The sequence below is a fragment of the Alexandromys fortis genome, unplaced genomic scaffold, assembly GCF_014885135.2.
Source record: "Alexandromys fortis isolate MF-2015 unplaced genomic scaffold, M_Fortis_MF-2015_v1.1 scaffold_10, whole genome shotgun sequence".
Lineage (NCBI taxonomy): Eukaryota > Metazoa > Chordata > Mammalia > Rodentia > Cricetidae > Alexandromys > Alexandromys fortis.
The window spans coordinates 21,050,970-21,076,161 of NW_026067895.1; the positions used below are offsets into that span (position 1 = coordinate 21,050,970).

General features: G+C 46.1%; 1 protein-coding gene across 2 annotated transcripts in view; it reads right to left on the reverse strand.

The window, feature by feature from the left end:
• The window catches only part of Myof (myoferlin), a 137,485-nt gene that overhangs the window by 87,871 nt on the left and 24,422 nt on the right, over positions 1-25,192 (reverse strand). For both annotated transcript variants that reach the window (XM_050157674.1, XM_050157668.1), the window contains exons 4-5: positions 5,379-5,487; positions 2,378-2,465 (exon numbers count right to left, since the gene is read on the reverse strand). In XM_050157674.1, the coding sequence (XP_050013631.1) occupies positions 2,378-2,465; positions 5,379-5,487 (197 nt within the window). The remainder of the gene's footprint in view (positions 1-2,377; positions 2,466-5,378; positions 5,488-25,192) is intronic.

Consider the following 25,192-nt stretch of genomic DNA (forward strand, 5'->3'; position numbering starts at 1 on the left):
TGAAGGGGACATCTTTGGCACAACATATTGCCAATCAACCACCAAGGCCCCACGTGCTACATCTCTGTCATTTTGACATAAGGGCTCATCAAAAGTGTTAGGTTGGGAGCATAGGTCCCAGCCCCCAGGCCTGGTCTGGACTTCAAATCCCAGCAGGCCAGGTCCTGACCCCTCCCCAGGGGTGGGGTCAGGGACCACTCCCCAGGGTACTTAAGTGATCCCCCAAAAGAAGAACAAGTGGTCTCCCTTTCTTCCTCCCGGAGGTCGCATTCCTGTGGCTTCCCAGTTTCCCCCTCGGGGCCACCTGAGAGCACAGATCTCCCATTAAACCTGGATATTTCTTAATTTGGCTTTTTGGGAATTTTGCATTGTCAGAGAGCTCATATTAAAAAATATTCCTAACAGAAAGAATCCTTCAAAGGGAACTCCCACAGAGTTCAATTCCTTGGCCAATGGTGATAGCCAGCTTCCTCAGCTTGCAGAGGGCGTTCTCTGACCATCTTACCATGGTTCTGTCGTTAAGATTTCACACTGTGTGCAGCAGCCACTGCGTGAGGAGCTGCCTTTAGCAGCACTCATCACTGGCAGTAGCTGCTGGCAGATAAATCTTAGGGGAATGAGTGTTTTTTTTAATTCCTGTGTCTTCTGAGGTCCTTTCTGTGATGCTTGCATTTTAATAAGCAGATACTTCTTTTGGATTAAAAAAAGATAACAAGCTAAAATTACAAAAATATTGAAAATATCTATATAAGTTAAGGGGAGTAAGGGGTTATAATTCCAGACCAGATGTCCTGCGTGTGCCATAAGGTGTGCAATTGTGAGACCGGTGGTTGTGGTCTTGTCTTTCAAAACTTAGCTTTCTTCCCCGACTCCTTTTCCCTCTTTTTGTCTTCCATCCCCTTTTTTTTTTTTTTTTTTTTTTTGTATATTCTGAAAAAAGTGACTTTCCGCCTGAGTATGAAGCCAGCATGCTGAATGTCACCCTGACCCAGCCTTGGTGAGGAATCACTTTATATGACAAAGCATACACTCAGGCGAGTGCATCCTCTTCTTTTCTAAACCAAGACATTTTATCTTGTCGTATCATACTTACATTGTCCCTGCTACAGCCTGCTCTTTGGTAGTACAGTGCATAGTGATGGTCTTTAAAACCCCAATCCAAGGGACCTAAGTGCTGGTTCATCTCCATTTCAGACCAGCCTCGCAGGTCGACCAGGATCGTGGGAACCTTTGTAGGAGACCTGGCACGTGCTTGCCCAGGGCCTGTCATCGAGCTGTCAGGACGCAGCTTCTTGGGCCTGGGTAGACTCCCCAGTCTACAGTGCTACCAGAATACCAGGCTTCCACAGATGACATCATGCCAAGAACTAAGAAAGAGTCTCGGGCCAGGCGGTAGTGGCGCAAGCCTTTAATCCCAGCACTCAGGAGGCAGAGGGAGGTGCATCTCAGCGAGTTCAAGGCCAGCCTGGACTACAAAGCTCATTCCTGGACAGCCAGGACTGTTACACAGATAAACCCTATCTCAACCCCTCCCCTCACAAAAAGAAACAGCCTAGGTAAAGGGGGCCTTTGTGGCAGCAGGGGGTGGGGGTGATCTTCCTTGTGAGGGTAGCTCACTTTAAGGAAGCAGAGCCCACCAATCTGGGAAAATCATATTTGTGCACAGAGTAGTTTGGGCTCCTAGGGCCAATCTAAAAAGACAAAATCTCCCTCCGCCTTAGAGAGTTTAATAAACTGCTTGTTCTGAGTCCTTTCTGTTCCACTGGGATAGAACTCGTTTTCAGTACCACTGTCATCAGGAAACATCAAGGAAAAGTCAAACTCAACCTTGTGGATTGTGTTATAGACCTTCCCTCTACCTGAGGCTTGAAGCCCTTCCCAGAGGCCCCAGGCTGCCCCTGTCCAGAGTGACATCTGAGGACAAAATGACCCAGGAGGACAAGTGGCTTATGCTGAGGAAACAATAGACTAGAAGACAGAATGAGTGTTTGGGGAAAGAAAGAGGATCGGGGCTCAGAGAAAGTCCAAGGGCAAGTGGTTGAGAACACGTCCCATCAATCACACCTTTGGGAGCCACGGCACATGGAGGAGAGCAGAGGAACTGCTCTTGAATCTCACAGCCTGGTACACGGTATCCAGCGGAAACCACAAAGCTGAGGCAGCTCCGTAATGATGCTGCCGTCTGTACGTACTGGATGGACGCTGTGAGAGTGGTCTCCATGGGAGCTGTTCAGTCTCCCCTCTACTGGAAGGGCGTTTTGTAAAGAACCGCACCTGTCCGATGGGCAGGCTGCTATGGGCACTGAAAAGGCAGTTTCTTTCGAGACTCTGCATGCGTTAGCTGATTCTCCTTGGGACTTCAGGAAGGCCAACTTACCACCCATGCCTGACACGCTGGTCCCGCTCGGGTCATTGGGATGTGGAGCCGAAGGTGGGTTATAGCCGATCACCAGGTCAATGGTGGCCTGAATAGAAAGAACCCATTGCACAGAGCGTTAGTGCAAGGGAAAGGACATTACAGATGCAGCATGAAAAACTCAGTAGGGGTAGCAGTCTCGGGAGGACTGGCCAAGAAAGTGAGAGCGGAAAAGTGGCGAGGGTGATGTCACATTGGACTATTCCTATCTTCCCCCGGGTGAGCCAGGGGAGGGTGAGAAAGAAGCTGCTTTTGTCACAGGTTGCCAAGGGCAACCTGACTGACTGAAGTAAAGCTATAAGAGGTGTGTGTGAACTTGCAGCTAGCTCCTGTCCTGCACTGGAGATAGCCTCTGCTCACAGGATTACCAACGGACATGCTCATTTAGAATGATTGCTTCACTCGCTGCTCATGAATACTGATTGCTGAGATTTGTTTTTATATTTCTCTCGAGGAAAGAATTTTAAATAACTAGCAAGAAGGTATAAATGGCATAATCATAAGATAGACTGAAAGGGGAAGCTTAGTCTGATTAGAGACAAATGCACAAATCATAAAGTTAGATATAACTGTCATCACTCCTGTGTTAACTGTGATCCCAGGACACCTAGGAATCAAACAAAGAGGGCACCAAAGCAAAGCTTATGCTTTTGTATTTCATGAACCTACAAGACTTCAAAAAAGTTTGCTAGGAAAACCATTTTTTAATTGCCCCTTTCCCTTCAGTACCATGGATGGGAACCAGGGCCCTGTACATGCTAGTTCTTCCCCTGAGCTTCATCCTCAACCTTGAGGAAGAGTTGCTAACTTTTATTTCACCGAACACTTGTCTATTGACTACCACAATCGTTTCCTAAAAAGAAGGCATTTTAATACCCAAAGTGAGGGAAGGCAAACTTTAAAGTTAAGGAAGTCCTTTGCAAAGGAGGATTCTCCACCTCCATCCCCTTCCCCAAGACACATGTCAGGTTAGAAGATAAAATTCAGGGGCTGGAGAGGTAGCTCAGTGGTAAAGAGCACCAACTGCTCTGGCAGAGGACTGGCATTTGATTCCCAGCACCCACATGGTGGCTCTGTAAATCCAGTCTCAGGTGATCGGATACCTTCTTCTGGTCTCTGTGGTCACTGTACGCACGTGGTGCACAGAGATACATACTGGCAAAATGCCCATACACATAAAATAAAAATAAAGGTAAAAAAAAAATTTAGTTCGAGGCCAGCCTGGCCTACAAGTGACTTCCAGGACAGCTAGGGCTGTTACACAGGAAAACCCTGTGTTGGAAAAAAATTAAAGAAGATAAAATAAATGGTAAGATATTCTAGTATTTAGGACATATCAATGCTAAAATTATTAGTTATTTTTCTGAAGTCCAAATCTAAGCGGACCTTTCTTCCTTCATTTACAGGCTTACTATGGCTAGTGACTCCTATCATGCGTGCATGTATAGACACATGTATATACTATCATGTGTGCATGTATAGACACATATATCTGTATTGCTCCTGCTTTTTCTTGTCTGTTGAACGGATCCACACATTGGTTCCTCATGGATCAGCACATTCAGTGCCTGACACTTGCCTGGGGACACCCACAGTCCCATGTCAAGCCAGCAGTATTTATTCCACAGACCAAGGTCGACATGAAGGCTATGTGTGCTGGCACCATGGGACTCAAGCTTAACATGAGAAATTGTACTTTTAAAACCCAGCGGAGCCCATGATGATTCATCCCCAGATTACTGGTTTAGATGTTATGATCCCAGCTGCCTCAGTATTCCTAGGGATGCTAAGGAATCTCAGTAAGGATGAAGATATCCCAGGGGCGGTGTTCATCTCAGTCCCAACACTTCTGCTGCTTTGGATAGTCTATGAACTCTCTCTTCTGTGCTTTTTAAAAACACCAGCAAGCCAAATAAAAACCACAGGCACCCCATCTTGCCTCGGTATCATTTCTCTCTGCCAGGTTTGGGGCGGTCAGATGGCAGAGGGCGTTTTGGATACATATGTTATGATCAGAATCCTGACTCAAGGCGAGCCAATAGCCTCAGGGGTCAGTGCAGCCACATTGGCGTCGTTTCCCATGGGGTCCGAGAGGCCTCGGATGTGACAAGGATTACAGTGATGCCTCTAGTATAAAACTTTGACCCAGGTTCATGAGCAAAATAAATTGGTCGGAAAATGAAGGGGTTAAAAGTCATGGGCTGAACACGAGAGCATTTGAGGACTTCTTAGTCATGTAGCATCTAAACATCTAAACCTGAGTTGCTTGAATGAAACACACTTGAATAATTCTTCTTCTTCTTCTTCTTCTTCTTCTTCTTCTTCTTCTTCTTCTTCTTCTTCTTCTTCTTCTTCTTCTTCTTCTTCTTCTTCTACATGGGATCTCATTGTGTATCCGTGGCTGATCTGGAATTCGCTATGTAGATCAGGCTAACCTCACAGAGATCAGCCTGCCTCAGTCTCCTGATGGCTGGGATTAAAGGTGTGCACTACCACACCCTGCTTTGAATTTTGGTCTTATGTTAGCCAATATATACTTACATAGAGGGGCTGGGATCAGAAAGCAGTTGGCAACCAGTGTGGTGACAGCGGCCATGACATTACTGTCTTAACACAGATGGTAACAAAAACCTTCTGTTTGTCTGCTGTGTTATCAAAGCGACCCAAAGTTAATGGCAACCACTCAAATGCCAACACCCACATGGATACCACAGAGCTACATCCAGAGGGGTCTAGCTTATCATATGAAGGTCTGTCAAATCAAATCAAATCTCAAATTTGTTGTCTCTGTGACTGAAAATTGAGGAGGATAAGGTTCATATATTTGACAAATGGATCCATTTATCATGAAAGCCAGATTTCCAGTGTTTCGCATAGAGATTGTCAAACCAAAGTCTTTCCTAAATGAGTGTTTACTTAACCATCCTATTTTGTCTTTCCACCGAGCAGAGAGAGAGCTCACCCCAGTGTCTTGTCCCTTTTCGTTTAGCAGGGGGATCTGTTTGTAGGGTGAAGATCTGTTCTGGTCCCCAGTCAGGTCCTTCAGGGAGATAGTCGCGGTGCCAATTAGTCTGCAGAGGAGACAAGAAACACAGCAACCTCAGTGGGGGCATGCGTCCATGGGCCCTTAGGCCACTCGGTGGGGGCATGCGTCCACGGATCCTTAGGCCATTTGGTGGGGGCATGCGTCCACGGACTCTTAGGCCACTCGGTGGGGGCATGCGTCCACGGATCCTTAGGCCATTTGGTGGGGGCATGCGTCCACGGACTCTTAGGCCACTCGGTGGGGGCATGCGTCCACTGACCCTTAGGCCACTTTATGGGGGCATGCGTCCACGGACTCTTAGGCCACTCGGTGGGGGCATGCGTCCACTGACCCTTAGGCCACTCTGCCCTCACATCTACTCAGCCCATAACCGCCCTGGCAGGAATGCCGACACCCTAAAGGAGACTTGTGCCTTGCCTTTGGCTCTCAAACTATTGAAACAATGGTTCTCAAGAAATTGGAATTCCCCTAGGGTGACTCTTGCTAGGAGAAGAAAAAGGTTACAATGTATCAGCCAGCAGAGGAATTTGTGGGAGATTAGCAAGGATAAGTCACCGATAGGTGGGGACCACACCACCTGATCAGAACCTACTTAGTTCTGTGTGCCTATTGCCCCCTACTAACATAAACCACAAATCTGGACCCCAAAGATGGACGGGGGGGGGGGGGGGAGGACACATGCAGTTCACTTCTGTTACTTTCCGTAGTGTAGTCACATTGAATAATCTTCCTTTCTCTGCCTTTTGCTGCTAGGTCTCTCTCCAATTGTCTTCCTGAGCACAGGTAGCTGAACCTAGCTTGTTAGGGCCACCAGGGCCCAGGCTTTGAACCATAACATCGTATTAAAATCACGACATAACAAATATGGACCAGAGTATTTCACAGTGAGCAGAACACGTGTGGCTTCTCCATGACAACAAGGTCATCGGAGAGTCAAACTAAAACATGAAATTCTGACTGTCGTGAATGGGAGGGGTGGGATGGGGAAACAACTGAATACAGCCCTCCAGAATCCAGGGGAGATGTAAGAAAAACCTCAGTAACCAAGGGAAGCAGTCCTCTGTCGTGGGGACTGAGGACCCAGACACTGCCCAGTGGACAGCATTTCCCCCGTGTCAACCTTCTCAGAGAGTCACATCCAGTCTAGGCTGCTGGGGCCAGTCTTACAGACGGGGCTGACTCGCTGGCTAGCCCATACCCTCTGCTGCAGCGTTGGAAGGAGGGTGTACTCTGTGCATTCTCTTCCTGGTCCCAGCAATCCCTGCAGGTCTCTGTCACTCACTCTTTGGCTCCCTGCTGCACAAGTCTAGTGGGCGGAAAAGTACAGGGTGTGCTTGTCCCTCACATATGCTCCCTGGGCACACTGGCTGCTTCTGTTTTGCTCAGCCCGTTGTCTGGACTATGGCAGGCACTTAAAGGTCTTTGTGGGATGATTGGAAAGAGTGAATAAGTCTACAGGTGCTGCGAACGAATAGCTGAAATTTTTATATAATCAAGGCCTGTTTTAAAAGGATTTTTTTTTATAGAACACACACCCTCAGGGAGTTAATATTAAAATGTTTCAAGGGAAAAGTAACCCTTGGAAAATTGTCTGTAATTTGGAGGATGGGACCTGAAATGTGGGTGGAGGAGGGACCAGAGAGGCACAGAGCCTGGGGGCTTTCATTTCAATGTGCAGACTGCAAAAGGGGCCCTCCATATACTTCAGTGCTGAGCTGTCTTACTCCGGGAACAGCAGATTCTATTGCATGAGACGGGAGCATCATGGCAGCTTCACGCAGCTTGCCCCGTAGTCTGGCCTATTTGCCCATGGTTTCTTGGAAGAGTATATGTTCGGATACAGAGCTGTAGTTACACACAACTCTCAGCATATGAAAACCATCACAGGCTCTCATCTTTTTCTGATACAGTACAAGACATCCTGCCCCTAGCCAGCAAGAGGAATGGCATTTCCTCCAGAAGGATGGGCAAGCTTTTCACTTGTAGGTCCATACAGCAGTCAGGTCTACCAAACAATGCTGAGAACTTACGGGAACTTTATACAGTACCTTAAGGAATACTAGCATATTAAAATAATAATAATTATACTTGAAGCATTGTTTTCTCCTTGCTTGGGTTTGATTTCTCTAACATGATGAAGACAGAGATACACACCTCACTCCACCTCCACCAGTCAAGACAGTTACCCCATGGTACAAGATGACAGCCCTACTATTTCCACCACACTCTCACGGCCCTCACAGATACCCAAGGAGAGTTTTGTCTCATGCTTTTTAAATATGGCAATCAGTCATGAGGTGGGTCAAACTGATATTTTAAAAATAATGAAATGGGGGGCTGGGGTCAGTAAAATGTTTGCTGCCAATGCACAAGGACCCGAGTTTAGCCTCTGCACCCATGTAAAAAGCTTTATGTCGAGATACACACTTGTAATCCACTGTCAAGAAGGTGGAGATGGGGTTGGGGTCCCTGGGGCTGGCTGGCCAACCAGCCTAGCCTAACCAGGTACCCTAGGTGCCCGTGAGAAAGACATCTTATCTCCAAAACAATACAGCTGGCTCCCAGGGAGTGACACCCAAGGTTAACTTTTGACCTCCTCACACGAGTCCATTTATGCACATGATCAGTCACACATACACAAAAAATTAAAATTACAAGTTTAAAATTTTAAGAAAATCAATAAAAATAACTTAGAAGTCACCGGGGAGGGTTGGGGAGCTGACTCAGAGTTTAAGAGTGTTTGCGTGTTGTGCAAGCCTGGGGGCCTGAATTTGATCCCCAGGACCCATGTTAAGAGCCAGGTGTAGTAGACACGTCTGTAATTTCAGTACTCCTGCCTGCGGGTGGGAGGCATGGACCGAGGCTTGGGGGTCAGCTGGCCTGCTGTCCATGGAGATGGGACAAAAACCAAGAGAGACCCTCCCTTAACGAGGGGGAAAGTGAGAGCCACTCCCAAAGGCTCCACTCTGCACAGTGGATATGCACACAGCCACACATCACAGGCTCTCTCTCTCTCTCTCTCTCTCTCTCTCTCTCTCTCTCTCTCTCTCACACACACACACACACACACACATACACACACACATTCCATACACACACATCACAGACACACATACACTCACTCATACATATGTATGAGTATATACGCATACACACACATATCACAAGCACCCACACCATCCACTCAAACACACACACACACCCTATGGGAATAAACACCAAGTAGACATCCCCTACAGGTACTAATACCATATACACACATACACACACTCACACCATACACACACACACACACACACACACCCCACAGGCACTCACACACACAAAAAAATAAAATATGTAGTCTTCCTTCTTTTATAGAAAATCTGTCTGTCTTTGCCTAAATATGATGTTCATCTGGCAAGACAGGGAAACAAACATTATCCTTCACAGTCCGTGATTCATGGTGCAGTTCTATGATTAAGATAATGACGTCACACATTTGAACAAGTACTGATTTGTTTTTGGTAAAGCCAGTTAGAGTCAGAATGACCTGAGCCTCTTATCAGCAGTAAACAAATCTGAGAGCAGGTCGGGGTGCCAAGCCCAGGTCATGTGGGAAAAAAAGGCCTGATGAGGGGTCGGGCCAGCATCCTAAGTCTTGACACTAATGCCATTTTGAACCTGAGAATACTCATATGGTGGGAGTCTGTCCTGCACTTCGTCAGACATGCAGCCGAACCCCTGACCTCTACACACTCGATGATGCCAGAACAGTGCCTTCCGCTGTGATCACCAGATGCATTACCTAGTGTCCTAGAGGACAAAGTCACCCAGGTGGGGAACAATTGCTCCTGTAGCCCCACGCGCTGGGTTCCAGCTCCCTCTGAGGCCTCGCCTTAGGCCCTCCATTCTTTGAGGCATTGCATCATTGGCAAACGAACGAACAGAAGTGAGCCATTTCCACAGGCTGGGCTTACACATATGATGTGTCCTACACGGGTCTACTTAGGAAACTACTGCATGTTAAATACCTGTTTTCTTACTTTGCCACTTTGTGTGTGTGTGTGTGTGTGTGTGTGTGTGTGTGTGTGTTTAAAATCTCTTAGAATTGTTTTGGAAACTTCATAATGAAAGGCAGGGTTTCTGCCTTCCAAATTATTGCTCTCTAATATCATAGATCAAAACTAATTCACACACGGTGTAGGGCAAAGCTGAAGTCAGAAGAGAACCATAAAATACAGTGAGGTTACACAATTCCGTAGCAGACAGTGGGACTTGTGGCTAGCTGGAAAGAACAGGCTTGCGTCCACACAAAGCCCATCTGTTAATCTTTTTATGCTGCTCATTGGCTCATAACCTGGTCTGACTCAGTCTGCTGGGTTTCCTTCCCGAGGAGAGGGCGGCATCGGATGACTGGGCAGGGATGGGGGAAAGCGAAAGCAGCCAGTTAAAACCCTAAACGCAAGTCCTGCTTTTAAAAAGCTTGAACCCCATTTCCCAAGGTTTACTTTCTTGTTATAAAATCCCGATGGTCTTATTGGGGGGAGGGGCATGTAAAAGAAAACTTGATGTGTGGGTGCGTGGGTATGCCTGCATTGTTGTGTGTATCTGTGTGTGTATGAACATATGCGTGCATGCGTGAGAGACTGCGTGTAAAGACTGTGTTTTGGTAAAAAGCCTTAGAAGATCATCTCAAAGACATTTTCACAGCGAGCCTGAGTTGAGGAGAGACGCAAACGGAGGCAGCTCCCGAGACCTTTGCCCGTGAACTGAAAGAGACTGCCTTCGGCCAGTCCTGCAGCGCCGCCGGCAGGACAACCAGCCAGGCCTGTTTTCTGGACCGTTGCCTGGATACAGAAAACTGTGAGAACATGAGGAATGATAGCTTGGCCTCCAACACAAGGAGGGGACAGGAACGGTTCAGTCTGACCATAAGTTGATTTCCTTTAAAGGAGGTGACACCGAGCCAAGGACTCTTTTCCTCCGTGATACTAATGCGATACTGGAAATAGGCCAAGATGATACGATGTGCCAGCAATGGGGACACCTTGCCCTGCGTTCCCCAGAAAGCCAGGAGCCGCCTATGGACTGCCCCCAAGATTACAACTGATGGGCCGCAGTCCCCAAGGGAAACTACAGTGCTAGAAATGCCTGGGACTTGGATTCTGCAGCTCTTTGGGGAACTAACAAAATCCGGGTGCATAGGGCACTGCAGGAAACCCAGGTTACCGCCCCTTCAGTCTGACTGAAGAACTGTAGAACTCAGGGACCTGGGACAGGAAGCGGAAAGTCAAGCCAGTCAGCTTAAAACCATGGTGTCACTTAAGAACCTCCCCATCGCTGGGTCCCTCTGGAAATATGCATCTGGTTTTAAAAAAAGAGGAATGGAAATGTTCTCCCCACAGGCTGGGCCCACACTTACAGCCACATGCTTCTGTGGTGAGTAAGGACTCTGCTGGCTGAGGGCCTCTGCTGGGCGGGGGAAGGGGGTGTTCACATACACAGCACACCAGGTCCCTTCTCTGGGTAGCCCGGACCCAGCCCATGAGGATTGCTGGAAATTCCTTCACAAAGGAAGGAAAATATCCGCTGGAGGCTTGCGAAAAAAATCATACACTCACTGCTGCCGTCTCTAGGGACTGTAAACAGTCAGAGGACTGCCATCCTCTGGGAGAAATCATAGCCTGCAACCGGACTGGGGGCAGAAAGTTTGCGAGCTGTGCAGATCTGAAGAGACCTTGCTATCCCGTTCTTTGAAAGCCCAGGCTCCCACTGCCTGAGTTTGTCATTTTGGCTGGATCTGTATGACTTAGCATCACTTCCCCACACTGCTCCCTCCCCTGGGCCTGTGTCCCTCAAGTTCCTCCTGGGTCCTCAGAATAAAGGAGGGAACAGTCATCCACCCTACCCCCCAGAGAATCCAGACTGGCAGGAGAAGCAGGGCAGCCGACAAAGGTTCTTAGCAAAGCCCAACTTTCTCCCACGACCTTTCTAGACAGAGTGTGCGCGTCACCCTCAGGTTCAGATCTGGCAAGGGACCCCTCCGAGTTGAATAGGTTGGCCACCCCAGATATGGCCCCTTTAATAACCTTCAGACTCTCTCTCCCATGGGGAGAGACATGGGGATCACCCTGGCCTGCCTTCAGCAAGAATCCTCTGAGGTTTGCCAGAATTCCCTATCCCTGGCATTTCCTCTTAGAAACTTTCCATCCACTGAGCCCTCCCCACCCCCGACTGTAAGCTCACATTTGGCTGTGCTGTGTAGGGACCTGAACCCCATCTCTCCCCTGTACTGAAGTTCATCCATCCTGTAACCCCGCACCTGTGGCTATGGCCCTGGCTATTTTTCCTCGACAGGTGGCTCAGAGCAGTTTCCTCTTGGACACGGCCATGACAGCAGGTCATAGTACCAGAGTCCCTTACTAAGGTAAACGCCCCTCAAAGCAAATTCCCTCAGTTCTCAGATTCATGTGCACCAGAGGGGTTCATCCTCACTGGTCTCTGATTCTCTCCCCAACTGTCCCTCAGAGTGTAACCTGGAAGCTCCCAGAAGCCTCAGCAGCAGCAGCAGGATGAGGAGGTCTCTGCAGATGCCCAGGGCCTGGAGTTGGAATATTTATTAAGGTGGTTCTTTTTCTTTCCTTTTATTTTTATTTTATGTGTATGAGTGTTTTGCCTACATGTGTATTAGTGTACTGCATGCATTCTTATTGACCATGGAGTTACAGATGGCTGTGATCCACTCTGTGGATACTGGAAACTGAACCCAGGTCCTCTGCAAAAGCAAGTGCTCTTAACCATTAACCTCTCCAGAACCTTGAGGTGATTCTGACACCCATGATCTCATACCGGAAACCCTCATGGGGGTCTGGAGAAGGCGGCTGGCAAAGCACAATCAAGAAGTGTTCAGACGCCATTCAATATGATCACACAGGGCCACAGCTGAGAAATATGTATAGAAATCCAATTATTTCTTCGAATAAACTGTAGTCAACATAACACCATCAATATCTAGACACCTGCCCCCCCCCCCATTGCCTTTTCTTCTTGCTCCAGACCGGGATTCTTTTTTCTTTTTTAACTGAAGGAACAAAAATGCCATTTATTGTGGTAAGGAGATAATTGAAAAAGAAAAGACCAAGATTCTTAAAGACAGTCTCAAGGTGATGTAGGAGGTCCTTCTGTCTATGTGTTGCTTTTATTAATTAATGAATAAAGAAACTAGTTTGGCCTATAGCAAGGTAGAACTTGGGTGGGGAAAGCTAGGCTGAATGCTGGGAGAAAGGGTGGAGTCAGAGACAAGCCATGTAGCCCCACCAGAGATAGACGCTGGACCTTTACCCAGTAAGCTACATTCACGTGGTGATACACAGATTAGTAGAAATGGATTAAAATAAGATATAAGAGTTAGCCAATAAGAAGCTAGGGTTAATGGGCCAAGTAGTGATTTAAATAATATTGTTTCTGTGTGGTAATTTGGGGTCTGAGCTGCTGGGCAGCTGGGAAATAAACAAGCGGCCCCTATTGCAACAAATTGGCACCAATGTGGTTGACTAAATCCACATAAATCCTGAGAAAGCTTATAGTTTCTGGGTGATTATTTCAGGGCTGAGCAGCCAGGAACCAACAAGTTGCCTTTTTACAACACCAAGGCTTTCTTCTTGGCCATTTAAAGACAGCATGAAGTTAAAAATAAAAACAAAAACAAAACACAGACATAGTGGTCCTCCACAACGTTCCCGAACCTTGTGTGGGTCAGCCTTCCATGCACTCCATGCACTCTTCACAAACTCTGCACCCTCAATATTATTTCTTACAAATGACTGTACTCAGGCAGGTAAGATGACTCAGCAGGTAAAGGCTGCTATCTTCAAATATGATGACTGAATTTGATCCATATTCAGTATATGAGAAGTAGAATAAAGATTTTGTTGCTAATATTTGGCGTTCAGGGACTGTACCAGCTCACACATATCTTTGGAAGCTGGTAGCAGCAATGCAATTAGACTTTAGGAGAGGAAAAAGATTAGAACAAAAGTCATCAGAGTTGTAATTTGATCAATTGGGTGTTTATTGTTAATGTTTATAATATAATTATGGCATTGACCTGTTAATGTTTGTAACCACTTCTTCTCACTATGAAAATGTTACTGGTTGGAAAAAGGTCTTATATGAGAACTTATATGAGAGGATTATTAGGATATACTGCAGCCATAGGAGTATGTGCATTGATGGGCATTATCTGTTTGCCTATGATTATCTAGTGACTTGTGAATTCTCAATGGAAAGTTGGCTCAGAGGTACATGTCATCAAGCTGTGCACTCTCCCTTAGCCCTTTGTAAACAGAGGTTGGTAGTCAATGATGAGTAAGATCGTTTGCCCTCCAGTCAACCTAAGACAGAACTTGCGTGACGGAATTCATGTACCAATGATGGGTAAGTCTGGAAAGTTGAAGAAGACAACCTGAGATAGGCACAGTCGTTTGTCCTGTGGCAGAAGCACAGGCATTAATAATTAAACTGAAAAGGAAGAACTGTGGGAACCCTCAGAAAGGAATCCGTTCCACTTTGACTAAAGGTCAGAGAGTTCAGACCTATTCTTGCTCCTTCAAGGTTATATGACAAGATTCTTGACCTACAGTAGAGCTACATGATGTCTTACCTAGACAAAAAGGATATTTTGTTCTAGGGAGTGGTTACTTGATATTTGGAAATGTGAGGAGGAGACTACATTGGTTTTTTTTTGTTGTTGTTGTTGTTTGTTTTTGTTTTTTTGGGTTTTTTTTTTTTGTATCGTGATTAAGAAGTCTTTGCCTTCTTACCCTCTTTTGGATTTGAGTATTTAAGAACTTTGAGTAACAAAAAAACTTAGGGCAGATCATAGTATTCACTGGATGTCCTCCTGACTCTATCTGTTGTCTCTTGTCTATTTCTTTCTCAATCCACACTCCTCTCCTCTGAAATGTACAGACCCATTGGGCCAGATCTGACGCCTCAGGCCCTGTAGTTCAGTCTCTTATTAGGACTGGGCTGTGCACTGCCTCATATAAAATAGTAGTTTCTGGTTTAAGGCTGCAGCTTGCCTTAGAGATCCCATTTTCAGGCAGCTTTTGAATCCATTTTGAATAAGCAGGATGACTCTGCCTCTGGGTAGACATGTGAATGGCACCATCTGTCTGACATCACCCTCACAGAACAAACCAAAAAACAACCTATTCCTAGGACTACTGAGGGTGCCACACTAAAATTTCTCACGTTAATTGATACCATGTGAGCATATTAAAATCATAGTAAGAAAATGAGGGCCAATGGGCTGGAGGGCTAGCTCAGAGAACTGCCTGCTGTTCCAGAGGTCCTGAGTTCAATTCCCAGCAACCACATGGTAGCTCATAACCATCTGTGGTGAGATCTGGTGCCCCCTTCTGGCCTGCAAAACACTGTATATATAAGGAATAAATAAGTCTTCTTAAAAAAAAAAAAGAAGAAAAAAAGAAAATGAGGGCCAAGAAATTATAAGACACACAAGACCAAGGAAGGATATAATCCCCTCTCATGGACCCAATAAAGAAATGGACTTCTAACCCTGTGATGGTAACCCATCATCTGACCACCTTCTATGTGATCAGGGGACCGGTAGGCAGTGAACTCCTCATTGCCCAAGGCCCTCAGCTTCACTGGGTCCCCACTACTGATGCTACCTACTAGAACTGTCATCCGCCTGTCTATCTGCTCACCCATCTGGACCTGCTGTCCATTCACTTGCTCAGCTGGCCATCTGCCCAGGCCAGGTCTTGCCTTTCTCGCCTCACTGCTGCAGCTCCACTGAGATCCTGCAGACTGACTCCATTGGCCAGCAACCCGCAGCTTCCCACCCTCTCCTGCAGCTGGGTTCCTTTGATTCCTGTCTCACGCCCAGCAGGACTCCTTTACATTTCTATGGGTTTCTGGCTTTGGCCTCTAGGATTTCTCTGAAATGCCTTGTCTCTTTAACCCTTTGTAGCCATTCTGTAATTATGTAACATGCATGCACGCATGCATGTACATACTTACAAAAAACAGACATTTATTGTATGATACATAATGTGATCTAAGAGCTCATATTAGTAATTAAGGTTGAAATAAAAGAATCTGTGATAGTCTCAGTTCTAGCTGTCAAGGGAAGTGGTACTATCTGGCAAACTGCTGCTAACAAAGCCACTATACCATATGGCTTTACTATTAGTCCATAAGTCTGGACACTATGGAAATGCACAGACATGTTTGTCTATGTTTCTGAGACCTCTCCAGCATTCAGAGATACTCATTAGGGGTATCTCATTCCTTTTCTTACTGGTGCTTCTCTGCTGAAAATACAGGCTTTGTTTGTTTGTTTTTAATCAAAACTGGGGATTCCACTCCACAGTCCCCCAGTATCTGATCAGGTTTTCACACAGCTGGTATGGTAGGGCTGCTCCCAGCTTTTCTATTTTAAGAAAACTTTTCCTAAGAGTTTCTCCCCCCCCCCCTTTTTTTGTTTGTCTGTTTTTAGCTTTTCAAAATAGGGTTTCACTGTTTAGCCCTGGCTGTCCTGGAACTCACTCTGTAGACCAGACTGGCCACGAACTCACAGAGATCTACCTGCCTCTGCCTCCCAAGGGCTGGGATTAAAGGTGTGAGCCACCTTTTAAGCAAAACTGTATAGCTCACAGTTGCTGACCTCTCACCAGGCCCTCTCTCCAGAGAGGACCACACAGCCACATCATTCTCAGGAGGGAGCCAAAGCTACGAAGAAAATCAGAATTAAAAGCTAGGCAAGGTTTTGACATACCACAGAACCAAAACTTCTCACAAGCAGGACCACACTTTGCCCCAGAACAGAATTCTTTTCATTCCAAACTACAGTTTTTGTTTTCTGCAATTGGAAAGCACTTTTGCTCAGGAAGTTGGTCTATTTCACAACTTAAATTTGTCATTTTCATTTTCTATTTCATATCTCCCCAAACCATGTGTGAACACTTCCATACGTGTGTCTACTGGGCTTTCCTCTCACACTCATTTCTGCACACACACACACACGCAGAGGGAGAACTGTTCTGGCCTCCGTATACGAGGATTTTAGCATTCCCCAGTTAATTCCATTCATTTCCACTTAGGGAGCCAAGTGACCTTCAGGGTTTGCTGAACCTCTTGAGACACATTTCCCTCATTTGTCAACTGAGGATGTGACTGTCTGACTGAACTGTTCGGAAGATTAAATGCAGCCACATGTGAAATATTTATAGCCCAATCCCTGGATTTCTGTGAACCCACAAAAAGCAGTAATTATATTGTTCATCAGGAAGTTGAAGTAACGCTTCTCTAATTACATCAAATGTGCCCTAGCTAGCCTCTACTAAGGAAGTACTGGAGTTCCCACTGTAGAGGTGAAGGAGTTTCTCAAGAGTGACCCAACTAGTGACTGACAAAACAAAGTCCCAGCTAAGCTCAGGATCACAGCTGAGCTCTTTGCAGTCTCTTATGCAAGAGCTTGGTAGTTTTCCTTCTTGGTGTATAACTGGGCTTTCCATCAACTCCTTCTGATGCACAGTATAGCAAATCAGAGCCTTACCCAGGGACCAACATTCCAGCACTGTTGCTAACTTTACTCTGTGTGTGTGTGTGTGTGTGTGTGTGTTGGGTGGAGGATGTAGTGGTGGCTTTGCATAAATACACACACACATGCAAATGGGGAAAGAGCCCTGGAAACACAGGTTCCTGCCGAGATAATTATGGTCATTGTATCACAGACATTGTCATTTTCATTCTCCAGCATCCAATTTTGATCCTGTTTATAATGCCCTTGTCTCTACTGCCTACACACCCCTCTTCTTTAATCGATAGACTGGAATGCCACAGCCTGGTCCCCTAGTCACATCTATAGCAATATCATCCAGGTCCGTCGCTATTCCCCCTCTCTCACTCTTTTGTAGGTCTCCCCCCAAGACCCTAGAGCTCCCTGGGCATCTGTAGAATCCACATGCATCTCTCCAACTCTGAGTGACAGCCAGAATCTGCCTGGGACCCTTTCACTACAAGGGTCCTCAGTTGGCTCACATTATTTCTCAGGACCACAGCACTGTGTCAAAAATGTGTGATGTCTGAAGACTGACTACCACCGGATGTGGGATTCCCCTCTGTATGCTGTGAATACCATTGGCTAATAAAGAAACTGGCTTGGCCTGACAGGGTAAAGTAGAGCTAGGCAGGGAAAACTAAACTGAATGCTGGGAGAAAGGAAGTGGAGTCAGGAGAAGCCATGGAACCACCACCGGAGGCAGACACACTGAAACTTTGCTGGTAGGCCATGACCTTGTGGTGATGCACAGATTAATGGAGATGGGTTAAATTAAGATGTGGAGAGTTAGCCAATAAGAAGCAAGAGCCAATGGGCCAAGCATTGATTTAAATAATATAGTTTCTGTGTGATTATTTCGGGGCTGAGCAGCCAGGAGCAAACAAGTGGCCTTCGTACTACAACCACCACCTGTGTTGTGCATAGGTTTTTACTTGTGTCTGGTGGGAGGGTAAATATGGTCCCTGTAATACTGCAATCACCAAAGCAGAACTGCTAAACTATGGGTACTTTAAAGATGGGGCTCCTGATTCTGGGAGACAACAAGCAACTTGCTGTAGGCCCACTCCCTAGTGACTGAGGGCTGGATCTCTAATCAGCTTCACTCTGGCTCCAGAATATCCTGTTTTCTTGCCTTCCTATCAGCCCACTCTTCAGTTCTACGTCTCTTTAAAAGGGTGCTGGTCTTGTGAGGACACTTGTATCCCTTCCCTTATGTTTTAATTGTCCTGAGCCTTTTGTAGCCAAAATCAAGTTGTCTGAGAATTGTTCCAGAGAGCTGAGGTAGACAGATTCTACATAAGTGACCTGTCATTAGTGGGTTGGCATGAGAGCCACAAAGTAACTGTAAATGTTAAATGATACCCATGTCGGAGTGTCATAAACACACTTGCTCACTCATTCCTTCAACAAACGTTTATTGAGAACCCCAAGCATGCTGGGCGTTGTTACACTGTATGCTACAGCATTGATCAAGACAACCATAGAGGCTACAGTCTAGCAGAATGACATAAATGACTAATTTACACAAGAGCCTTGAAGATGGAGCTAAATGCCAAGGTAAACACAACAGTTATGGGGATAACACATATGCCGAGCACTTTATCTCAGAGCCGGTCTAATACCTGCTTTCTCGTTTTACTCCCATACCCATTAAGAGCTGCATAGGACAGGGAAGTGATGCAATGAGAGGCCTGGCTCCTGAACTATGGTTTGGTGATCAGAGTTGCTAAGGACCTATGGCAAGATGCTACATTTGCAGTGTAAGGCAAAGAGCATCCCATGCAGAGTGGGTGCTGTTTCCTCCTGGGCTTCTTTGTTGAATGAGTGTATGTGCACATGCATGTGTGCGTGCACATGTGCATCTGAGGCCCTGGCAATCTCTCTCATTCCTATCCATCCAAGAACCATTGTTCTGTAGGAACTCCAGTGGATGGCAAGGATTGGGTCCTTAAACTCTGAGCCTCTACTATCCTCTGCTCTCCTAAGGTTGGTGTGAAGATTAAATGAGATGCAGAACTATCTTGGACCACATTTTGACCAGCGATGTATATGAGCACAAGAGACTTTCTATCTAACAGCACAAACAGACCTTCTTAAAGGAGGAGCCCAGGAAAGGCACCAATACTCTTGACACTGAGAGCGGTTAACCTTTTCTTTTTTTTTTTTTTTTTTTTTTTTGCTGGAAAGAGGTTGTCTCTTTTTTAGAATGAAGAGAAAAACTGCTTCCATTTTAGCAAAGACAAAATCTGTTGTTCTACCTATAATCTTGTTCCAACAGGTCCGAGTCTTCCAGAATAACAAAAAAAGTCAAGACTTTAAGTCTGGATAAAAGTGACCTGACTCCATCTCAAGTCTGCTAAGTAAGCTTAAACCACTCTGAAGAAAGAGGCCCTGACTCACTGGGTGCCTCTTTGTGGATACTGGGCTAGCTGTTAGTCTCTACTAAGTCCTTACCAAGCGAGGCCCCTGCTTGTCTGTAGAGGAAGCCATCTTTTGTCTGGAAAAATCTTTCCACTCTGACATCTTAGAATGGACTTCTAAAAATATCCCTTCATGTGCCTCCTATGAGCATGAGGCTTTCGGCTCCTCTCCCGCCCTCATTCGGTTCAGATGACTCAAGCGGGGGCAGGCTGAAGGCAGCATCGAGCAACCAAGTAGCTCCCAGCCTGGAGCAACATCCCTGCTGCTGCTGAGCCAATGTACAGCGTGCTGGGACTGTCTGACTAATCCCTGTGGGTGTGGCAGCCTCACACAGGCTGCCCAGCACTGTTTGCTGACAGGCCCTAAGCAATAGAACAGCAGAAGCCAAGTAGGAACTTGTATTTGTACTGCCAGTCTCCATGGCAACAGGTAAGTCAGCACAGAGAACATTCTCAAACTGGCAGAAAAACCCTCAGCCCCACCCTGATAAAACCATCCCTCCCTGGGCAGCCAGCAGATCCCTGAGGCCAAATCCCTAGGGAAAAAAGGCAAACATACAGAGTTCGTAGAAACATACAGCTTATTCCCAGAAGGCTTCCCCTCTTAGAATGTACAGGTTAATTGACTGGCATAGATGTGTATTTGGATTGGTGAGAATGTCTAGAGAGCCAAGGGTGTGCATGGTCCTGGGCCTGCTCTTAGTAGGCTAAATCAGGGATGATGGGAACACCAGGCTGAGCTGACTCGGACCAGAATTCCAAGACAGTAAGCAACTACACAGAGATACCTTCAGGGCAGAGAGCTGACCTCATTTGAAGAAACACCTGCCCCCACGATGGAGCCGTACAGACTAAGACCCATTTGGGGAAGTGTTTCAGGTGAGTTGGCCTTAGCATTTCTGGGATGATGGCTTGTGTGCTGACTGGTTTTATGTTGACTTGACACAAGCTGGAGTCATCGGAAAGGCAGAACCACAGAACCTCAACTGGAAAAAATGTCTCTGTAATATCTAGCTGGAGGGCATTTTCTTTTCTCTTTTAGATTTATTAATTTATTATGTATGCAGGATTCTGCCTGCATCTGTTCCTCCAGGTCAGAAGAGGGCACCAGATTTTATTATAGATGGTTGTGAGCCATCATGTTGGCTGGAAACTGAACTCGGGACCTCTGGAAGAGCAGACAGTGTTCTTAATCTCTGAGCCATCTCTCCAGCCTCTAGTAGGGCATTTACTTAATTAGTGATTGATGGGGGAGGGCCCAGTCCATTGTGGGAGGGCCATCCTGGCTTCCTGGATTCTGTAAGAAAGCATGCTCAGCAAGCAATGAGCAGCAAGCCAGTAGGCAGCACCCTCCATGGCCTCCACCTCAGTTCCTGTTTGAGTTCCTGCTCCCAGTGCTTTTGAAGATAAACTGTTAAAAGGAACTGAGTGTGAAATAAACCCTTTCCTCCCCAAGTTACTTTTGGTTATAGTATTTCATCACAACAGTTGTAACCAAGATACCATCCCTCAGTTGAGGTTTCCAGACAGCACCTAACGTGAAACCCTGAAGACCTTGGAGCCGCAGGCCAGGTGACAGTCTCTGAAGAAAAGAACCGGCAGAGAATACAGGGTACAGTCAGAAGGACGGGCTGGTGGGTACCCTGTGGGATCCCTGGAAATCAGGGACCTGGGGCACCTCAGTCACTGGGAGAAAAAGGGGGAGGGAGAGAGAAAAGACTGATGAGGACCCGATTATTGTTTTGCCTAGAACTGACCTGTTTCTGCTCATCTGGTCTGCATAGTGAACATGGGTTTCGTGTGGTCTGCATGGTGAACATAGGTTTCCTGTGGTCTGCACAGTGAACATGGGTTTTGTGTGGTCTGTATGGTGAACATGGTTTCGTGTGGTCTGCATAGTGAACATGGGTTTTTTGAGGTCTGTATAATGAACATGTTCTTGTTTGTTTTCTATACCCAGAAATAAGAGTAGCCTGTCTCAGCCACAGTCTGAAGCTATAGTTCAGGGGGTAGAGTGTTTGTACGGCATGTGTTCACTCCCTAGCCTCGTATAAAACTGGGCATGGTGGTGCATGCCGGTAATGCTAGCACTTGGGAGGTGGAGGTAGGAAGATCAGAACTTGACCATTGACTTTGGTTATTGAGGGGGTTAGAGGCTAACGGGGACTACACGGGATTGCATCTCAACAAAACAAAACAAAAAGAAGAGAAGGCTCAGCAGACAAGGGCTCTTGCTGCTAAGCCTGAGTACTTGAGTCAGATCCCTGGTATCTACACGGTAGAAGGAAAGAGCCAGTGATCAAAAGCAGTCCTTAGACCTTGTATGGTGACATAGCTTGCCCTCCCCAACCCCTGCAATAAATAGTTGTCTATAAAAACCTGTATCTAAGCAAGATGTACAGAATCCCAAAATTTAGGTGGGTCCTCTTATAACAGAACTCATCGATATTTCCTCTTTTCAGACTAGAAAAAAAGGTAGAGATTGAGAGAGAGACTGCACAAGCACTCTGTCCGGAAACTCACGGGCACAGTACTTGGAATGAGAAGCACAGCGTGTAGAATGGATTTCATGTTTGTGCAAGCACTGTCTGGACAATTTCAGGCAGACTGATCCAACACTGAGATCACGCCATCTTGGATTAAAAAGTAGGATTCCTCTCTCTGGCTTCATTTTCATTTTGCTAATGTAACCACTAGAAAATGCTAATGCGCATGTGCACCCTCTAACTATTCCTAGTGGAGGGAGTCTTGTCTGGAACACTGACAACGCCTCCCTCCATTTGCAGAGAGAGGAAGAGAAGGGTGTCCATACCACTAGTGACAATCGGAGGCTACTCTGGGGCTCTCCTAACCACTTCCCCAGAACTTTGAATTAAGGGAACTAAAACTCTCTTCTGGAGGTTAAAGTGGAAGATGACTGTTTATATAATGGTTCAAAAGTAAGATATGCAACAACTTTAAAGGCTAGATTGGAGCTGGGTGTGGTAGTGCCCCCCTGTAATCCCAGCACTTGGGAAGTATAAACAAAAGAACCTCGAAATTCAAGGTCATCTCCTCAGGTTTGAAATCAATTTGGGTTATGTGAGACCGTATTATCTCCAAAACAAACAAACAAAGAAAACATTACATTGCTGTAGCATAAATTCCAGTGCACACTGCTTTCAGTCTAAGAAAGGGAATAGGACCAGAACATTCTAGAACAAATCTATATAATTTAAAAAGCTGTTATTGTCACAGGGGCATGAGTGCTGGAGCACATTTTAAAAGGCTAACAACAAAGTGGGTTTGGAAAGATGGTCAGTGGGTAAGGAACAGGGTACACGAGCATGAGTTTGGATCACTAGTACCCCCAGGTTTGATGGTAATGTAACCCTGATACTGGGGATCAGAGACAAATGGGTACTGGGGCTCATTGGCCAGCTAGCCTTGTCTAACCAGAAAGTCCCAGATTTAGTGAGAGACACTGCCTCAAATCATCATCATCATCATCACCATCATCATCTTAGTGGAGAAACAATTGAGAAAGACATTTTAATGTCAGCCTCTAATTGCCAAATGTTTTCAAACTAAGAGTGTATCATACACACACACACACACACAAACACACACACACACACACACACGCACACACACAGCTCTATCTGGGGAGCAGATGTCTGTGAAGATTCCCTGACACAATTGAGCAAAAGATCCCAACATATTATGTTGACCATGGAATTTACTGTCTAAGCCAAGCCCCTACTGATAGCAAAACAGGCATTAGTGATCACTGTGCTGGGAGATAGCCAAGCAAACCAGAGCACGTGGTCTTGTTCTCAAATTCCTAATTCCTTTCACTGCAGCCTTCTGATTGTGTCAAATGTGCCTGAGGTAGGTCTTATATTTTTAAATGCAGTAACACTGAAAGTCAAGGTGTTTCTTATGACTCAAGTGGAATTGAACATTGGGATCTCTTTTTCTCCAAAGTCTGTTTTTAATGTAGCAATAACCCGGTAAACAATGACACCTTATAATCATGGTTGGGAATAACCTACCTTCCCATGAGTTATGGCCTGATCATAGAACTCTATTACTCTGAGTTACGAAGCCAAGACTGGGTTCTGAGTCTTTCAGAACAATGTCCTGCTCTGGGAATGAGGTGGATTCCATCCTGCCTTGTGGAGCTAGCTGTACTTGAGAAGCTGAATCTAGGGGATATGCTTCAGTGTCTCATGGGTACCAACAGGGCCCCCCTGTTGGAAACTCAAAAGGCAGTAAGTAAAATGGGCATTCTGGCTTAGGTCTGATGAATGAGACACTTGCACAGAAATGTAGCAGGAAGTTGAGTTTGAATGAGATGTGTATTTGCCAGCTAGTCCCAGATTCAGTAAAAAATTTAAAAGTAAAATGAAGTCTTTAAGACTGATCAGGGGTTGGAGAGATGGCTCAGAGGTTAAGATCACTGGCTGTTCTTCCAGAGGTCCTGTGTTCAATTTCCAACAACCACATGGTGGCTCACAACCATCTATAATGAGATCTGGTGCCTTCTTCTGGTGTGCAAGCATACATGTAGTCAGAACACTGTATACATAATAAATAAATCTAAAAGAACGTTTTTAAAAAAAGACTGATCAGGGACCAGGCATACACCTTTAATTCTAGTACCTGGGAGGCAGAGGCAGGAGGATCTCTGAGTTTGAGGACAGCCTGGCCTACATAGTGAATTTCAGAATAGCTAGGGTTATACAGAGAAATCTTGTCTGGCAAAACAAACAAACAAGTGAAAAGCAAAAAGACCCAGTGGGAGTGGGAGGAGACCCACACTTCTGTCCAGGTGGCCATCTTCAAGGAGAAAATGCGGGCCCATCTGGTGCCACAAGAGGCCTATAACAATGAGCAACTATATGGTGGAGCATGGGAGAAAGCCAGACAAGAGAGACAGCTCTGAAGAGGTGAGGTGGTGAGGAGTGGGCTGAGGTGGGCAGCTTCCTTGCTACCCAGGGCTATGGTGATGTTCATGTCTGGGCTACTGCCAAGTCCCATGTCGGGTCTGTGGTCCTGCTTCAGCCACTGTCTGTGTTGATGTCCATGGTTCCTGTTACCATTGGTAGGATAGGGCTGCACAGATTTGTCCCCCCCCTCACCCCCCCCCCTCCATTTCACTGGCTGTAACACTAGGGAGAATTGGTTCTGTCCCTCTCCAGCTACAGCACTCAGGAGTGATGTGGGATGTCCTTCTGGATATGTGTTGCTTCTATTGGTTGATGAATAAAGCTGTTCCAGCCAATGGCTTAGCTGAGTAAAGCCAGGCAGGAAATCAGAACAGAGAGAAATCAGATGGAATCAGAGAGATGCCATGTAACTGCCGAAGGAGGAAGACACCAGAACCTCACCTAGTAAGCCACAGCCTTATGCTGATACACAGATTAATAGAAATGGGTTAATTTAAGATGTAAGAGTTAGTTATTAAGAAGCCTGAGCTAATAGGTCAAGTAGTGTTGTAATTAGTAGTAGTTTCTATGTGATTATTTGGGTCTGGAAAACCAGGAAATGAACAAGCAGTATCCATTTACACAGGAGAGCAGGCCCTTCACCTCACCTGGGTGGCACAGTAGAGTTGACCCTGTTGTCGGGGCAGGGGTAAGAATGTGATTATGGAAGAATTGGTCCCATCTGCCTCATCTGCCATAATGGGTGAGGGAGAGATGCTCTGTGTGTGTGTGTGTTACTGTGGCAAATGGGAGAGCTGGCCCTGA